Below are 5,794 nucleotides of genomic sequence, written 5' to 3'. Positions count from 1 at the left end.
TTGCATGACGACCCCAAAGAGCGTCTTCGTCATTTCTCGAGTCCTAGCTTGAGTCCTAGCTCGACTCCTAGCTCGAGTCCTGGCTGGAGTCCTGGCTCAAGTGCTGGCTTAAGTCCTGGTTCAAGTCCTGGCTCGAGTCCTTGCTCAAGTCCAGGCTCGAGTCCTGGCTAAAGTCCTGGCTCGAGTCCTGGTTCAAGTCCTGGCTTGAGTCCTGGTTCAAGTCCTGGCTTGAGTCCTGGTTCAAGTGCTTGCTCGAGTCCTGGCTCGACTCCTGGTTCAAGTCCTGGCTCGAGTCCTGATTCAAGTCCTGGCTCGAGTCTTAGCTCAAGTCCTGGCTCAAGTCCGAGCTGGGATTTGAGCTAGGACTCAAAGTAGTCGAGTGAGAACTCGAGCCGGTACTCGAGCTGGGTCTTCTTTAATTTTTACTATTTTTATTTTTGCTACGTGTTGTGCGATCCGCGAAATTGAAGCTAACCACGAACAAACCCGAGTGGAATAAACCGCAAGCAAACCGGGGTGAGACTAACCGAAAGCAAAGCTGAGTGGTGCTATTAAACCGCACGCAAACCGGAACACGTTTTAACCGTACATATTGAGCTAACCTGGTCTCGGCCATTGTTACTTTTACATAAAATTTCTCGAAATGTCTAACCTGGGTCCGGCCCTTGTTATTTAAGGTTTTCCCAAGTCCAAGCCCACGTCCCCGCCTGATTCTTGGCTCAAGTCCTGGCTCGAGTGCTAGCTCGAGTCCCCGAGCCTGGCTCGATTCCTAGCTCGAGTCCTGGCTCAAGTCCTGGCGTTGATATTGGTTGGTTTCACTTTTATCAAGATGTTAGAATACCTCCAGGGCAAGAAAAAGTAATGTCCAGTTTTCGTTTCTTTTTTGGTCCTGGGTTCTTTTCGATCCGAAATTTCCACGACAGATTTCAACCACAAAAACAATAATTATTCTGCAATGAAGCCATTAAAATCCATTTTACCATTATATGGAACTGGATGCCATGATGAACTAAGAACGACGACTCTAACTTTTGTTTCTAAGAGATCGTAGACATCCAGTAACTATTTTATTTTATTTTTCTCATTTTAAAAAGCCATAATTAATTATGAACACACCGCCCGGCCAGCTTCTTGTTAGACACTTCTCTCTGGGGCAGGATTCGTTAAACACTACAGTGAAATGAACTTTAAAAGCGTTTTTTTAATTGCACTGGCGCTGAGTTCAATTATTATCGTTGGCATGATCCTTCATACCGAAGAAACCGTACAACACATGATCGGATTTAGTGAGGACACTAACTTTTATTCATCGACTCAATTTTTCGCCTACATCTCGAAGCTTCACGATTATACAGCACAAAGAAGCACAACTCAAAAGCCATTTATTTATCTAACAGAAACCGAGCAGTGCCTTCCTCGAAACCTATCCTCTTCTTCTCAGATTGGCGATCCAGAGACCTGTAACTGTGATGTGATTGTGCTAAGTTTCCTTGCCAAGTGCCAAGATAACAATAAATCACACATCACTTATTTGTTTGACCCGAGCACCCTCTTTGCATCAGGACGAAACGTACTCTTTTTTGCCGCAATGGATAGAAGACCAGGATATCATTATTACATATTTTTGAACGACGACACCTTTCTCGAGTACAACGAGTTTACACCCGCCAACATGACTAAGATGTCGCCGTTCCGAGCTGTGGAAAAGTGGCTGCTAGATTACGAGCCAGCAGTGGGTGTGTTGGATTACAAGGACAGTAACGGAGCAGACATTGTCATTAAGAGAAGGAGAGATTTATGTGGTATAAATGAATCATCTCTTGTTCTACCTACTGTGGTATTCGACGGCCTCTTTAACGCTTTCCATCATAAAGCTGTTGAACATGTCCTTCCCTATCCAACACAATACGAACGCGGGTGCATGTATTGCTGTAACCGAAACACTATGATGGTAGTCGAAGTCAAATTTGGCGGCCAAGCACTTCTGTTTTCTCCTGTAACAGCTGGCAATCCCAAACATCGAGAGTATGATAGATCGGCAAATGGTATCATTCGAATATTGCATGAATTTATAGCGAGGATTAAGCAAGAGGCGCCACCAACGCTAAGAAATCACGTCATATTCAAAATGTTACACACGCATCCGATCCGTACTCTCTTAGAGTCGCCTTCGTTTTGTGTGAATGTATCTCGGCACCAGCCTATTATTCCATACAGGCACTTGCTGAATGATGTTTGATCTTTTGCGTACTAGATTTAAAGTTGAAACTTTAAATTCATACTGATGTTATTATAATACTGAAATAATCCTATAGTGGTTTAATGGTTGTGAAATTGAATTCAAAAGTCACAGTTACAGTACCATTCACACTTGTTTAATGGCCTTACGTGCGCAAAATAAAATAGAAGAAAGTCTTCGACGGCTTTCTTCTGCGGAAAAAGTGAACATCAGTGTCCTCAGGGAAAATTTCACTATGTTATTTTTCGCATGTAAAGCCATTAAAATTCACGTTTGTTGACGTGTCTAAAAAACACGATAGTGGGAATCCTTACATGGGGAAATTGACTTCACAGTTTATCAGGCCAAGGTTTCCGGAAAAATAAGATCTTCGTTTCAAACATTAATTTTAACATAGTGAAGATTTTGCTCTCTAAAATAACAGTAAAATCGTTATTCCACGTGTAAACTAAACAATTAATTCACTGACGACCACGACGTATCGGTTAATTATGCTAATGTAATTCTTCAAAAGCGAACGTGAAAATCATTTTTATCGATCTTCGTCCAACGGCTGCTACACAAATCAAAAGTCTGGAAATGCATTATCTAATACTCCAGTGTGTAATATTGTCTTGGCTCGTTATCCCAGAGTTAACATAAGCAAATGTGTAAAGAAGAGTTCATTGAATTATGAATTTTACTCAGAAATAGAACATAAAATTTCGCGACACCTTCTTAATCTTAAACTTAATCGTTGCGTTCACGGTGTTAGGGTATCTGGAGATAAGTGAAAATAAGATAAAATTAGCCAAAGAAGGTAAAGAGCTTTTTTTTTTTGTTATTAATTTTGAGTTTACTCGGAGTGATTCTATTAGAAAAATTTAATACATTTTATAGAAAGGAAACGTTTTAGACAGATTTTCATCTTGAATTGTCGAGGTCATGTATTTTGCATTTGAGCACTTGGTAAGGTTTGACCGCAGAATTACGATCGTTTCAGTTTCGTTACCATAACACCATTGGCTAGGGTGTCGGTCAGTGTTTGTACTGCTAATACTGAGTTTTAGTAGTTTCAGTAGAATAAACGGGGTCATGATCTAGCGGTCTGGGTTCGAGCCCTCGACGAGGTTTAACCCCAAGGTTTAACGCAGTAATGTTGTGTTGTGTTCTTGAGCAAGACACTTTACTATCGCAGTGCCTCTCTCCAATCGGGTGTATAAATGGGTGTTCGCAAATTTAAAGTAGCGGTGGGAGAGGGAGGGAGTAACACTGCGATGGACTAGCATCTGATCTTGGAGAGAGAGAATTCCCCTTGTAGATTAATGCAACAGAAACCACGATAAAGCTCTGTTGGTATGGACAACTCGGTGCAGCCTACCAAATTTTACTTTACCTGTGTTGGCGGTCAAAACGTACTTTAATTATTTAGGCTCAAAAGCTGTGACTATCTTTAGATAAAAAAGTAAATAACAAAAATCCTTTTTAATTAGATCGTCCAAAAATAACTACTAGCCTCTAACTTTTGGAGTGGACAACTTTAGTTAGTTAACTCACCGCTTGAGTTTTGCTATATTGTACTGAGCACTATGGATTACAATAAATATACGCATATATATCATTTAAACAACATAAGTAAAAAGAAATAAATCGATTCATTAGTTAGTAGGTATATAACTTAAACTAGCGCGAGGGCCGTTATTGACGAAAGACATTGGTGCAATTCTTTATTCCAATCAGAACGCTTCTAGCCTGTTCGTCGTGAACTAATCGTCCTAAAAACCAAGTGTATAGCCGTCCTTATATTTTGCTTTAACCTTGGGCGTAACCAATGGAAGTTTAAATTGTTCTTGCAAGTTAAGTCTGGTTAAGTAAGTAAGTAACTTTATTTAAACTCGAGTTGATGAGGCTGATTAGGTCCCCAGCAATACAGTAAAAAAAAAAAGAAAAAATATCAAAAGAAAAAAAGAAAAAACATACATGATCAATTAATGACTAACATTCGATCTAACTATATCAATAAATAAACATTAAACAGTCCTAAATCTTAAAATTATTACAGTGAATCATAGAAAACTGTGCATCACAAATTTAGCTCTCTTACAGCATTCATAAATTCCTTAAGAATTGTCATTTGAAATATGTAAGATTGGGTTTATTTGCTTTCTGCATGGATTTAAGTTTGTAAGACCGATTGTCGTAATTATTTAAAGTTAATTTAGTTACTGTTATTAGATTTTATTACATAGACACGAGTGTTTTACTGGAAAATACATCACTCGTGAAATTCATACGAAACCACATCCGGGACTCAAGTGGCATATATTCCATATCCTCACTAGTGAAGATATCGATGATTTCACTGATATCAAGCGTGTCTCTTAAATCGAAGCATCTTCGCGTCTACCTCGAAAGTCTTCGGCAGTCTTCGGTAATCCTTGAAAATTTTCGGAAAATGTTCGGCAACGTTCGTGTGATCTTCGGAAAAGTTTTGGAGAATCTTCGTAAATTTTCAGAAAGTGGTCGAAAATCTTCGGAAAATCGTCAAAAACGCCGTCATCAGTATGTCTATATAATAAAAAGAACATTACACGTTAGCTCAAAGATATGAATTTTACGTCTTTTCAAATTAAATTCATATTTTCTCGCCATCGTGGAATATCCTCTATGTACTAAGTCCTCAGTAATTCGTCAATTAATTTAGTATAAGTCCTTTCTTTAATTAGTGTAAGCCATCTGATGTCATTGTGGTTTCAATAAAGTGACTGGAAACAACTTTGAAAGTTTATCAAGTTGAAAGAGCTGTTTTCCACTGCCAAGCAATCGCGCATGAGGGATGCGTTTCGTTCGAATCTTTCTCTCCCTACGTCAGGTGTGTCAGCATCTTTGATTGGTATTTTATGGACTTTTCTTTGGATTCAGTGACCTAAGCCTCTAGCCCTCAAAAAGAACAAGGAGTGAATTAAACTGTGTCTTGACAAACGTTATTATCTAATGTAAACATATATAATAAACAAGTTTTGTAAAAGTTGAGGAATAGAATACACTGTGATCGAGTGGTTAAAAATTCAGGTCACTCTTTTGATGCAGTGGATACCAGCTAATACAAGTTCCACCTCAGCAATATTTACCCTCTTCACAAAAAAAAAAGGAAAATAAACCTAGTTATCGGATACAGCTTTCTCTAATCAGCTGCATGTATACCATTAACAAAAAAACAACCACTCACCTCCTTTTGGTGTAAAGCTGAATCATCAAAAGTAACCGAACCAGTTTTGTTTCTAACGAATCTGCACTCTTGAGATACATTGTTTACATTTCACCAGCCAGCTGGTATTATAGTTCACTAGCTGTCATTATAGCTATCGTTATTACTGATTAATTAAAGTTTTAAAAAGAAAACTACACTTGGGTCCAGCAAGATCCAGCAACGTGACCCATACCGCCGAAGCTAATCCATTCGATGAAAAATTTCGGCGGCCCGTTTCCGGAAATTTCCTGTGTGACGAATGGAACAGCATTCTCTGGAATTTCCGATTTCTTTCCGGGAATTCCAGTCCCATTTGACTTTCCCCT

General features: G+C 39.0%; 2 protein-coding genes across 2 annotated transcripts in view; one reads left to right on the top strand and one right to left on the bottom strand.

The window, feature by feature from the left end:
• The first annotated feature begins 367 nt into the window (after nt 1-367).
• On the top strand, nt 368-2,413 carry LOC145497287 (uncharacterized). Its single transcript, XM_081477112.1, has one exon. It carries the CDS (start codon nt 1,181-1,183, stop codon nt 2,237-2,239), a length of 1,059 nt encoding a protein of 352 aa, XP_081333238.1. The 5' UTR covers nt 368-1,180; the 3' UTR covers nt 2,240-2,413.
• A 634-nt stretch (nt 2,414-3,047) lies between these two features.
• Nucleotides 3,048-5,794, bottom strand: part of LOC145497288 (mucosa-associated lymphoid tissue lymphoma translocation protein 1-like) — a 4,923-nt gene continuing 2,176 nt past the window's right edge. The window contains exon 2 of the mRNA XM_081477113.1: nt 3,048-5,794. This exon is cut by the window's right edge and continues 1,207 nt beyond it. The gene's annotated coding sequence lies outside the window, so the exon portion shown is untranslated.

This window comes from Orbicella franksi, chromosome 9, assembly GCF_964199315.1.
Source record: "Orbicella franksi chromosome 9, jaOrbFran1.1, whole genome shotgun sequence".
Taxonomy (NCBI): domain Eukaryota; kingdom Metazoa; phylum Cnidaria; class Anthozoa; order Scleractinia; family Merulinidae; genus Orbicella; species Orbicella franksi.
Note: the sequence above shows the minus strand (reverse complement) of the source record. Positions and strands in the feature narration are given on the sequence as shown.

Coding starts and splice junctions, on each gene's coding strand:
- LOC145497287 (XM_081477112.1), top strand. CDS start 1,181: ATGAACTTTAAAAGCGTTTTTTTAATTGCACTGGCGCTGAGTTCAATT.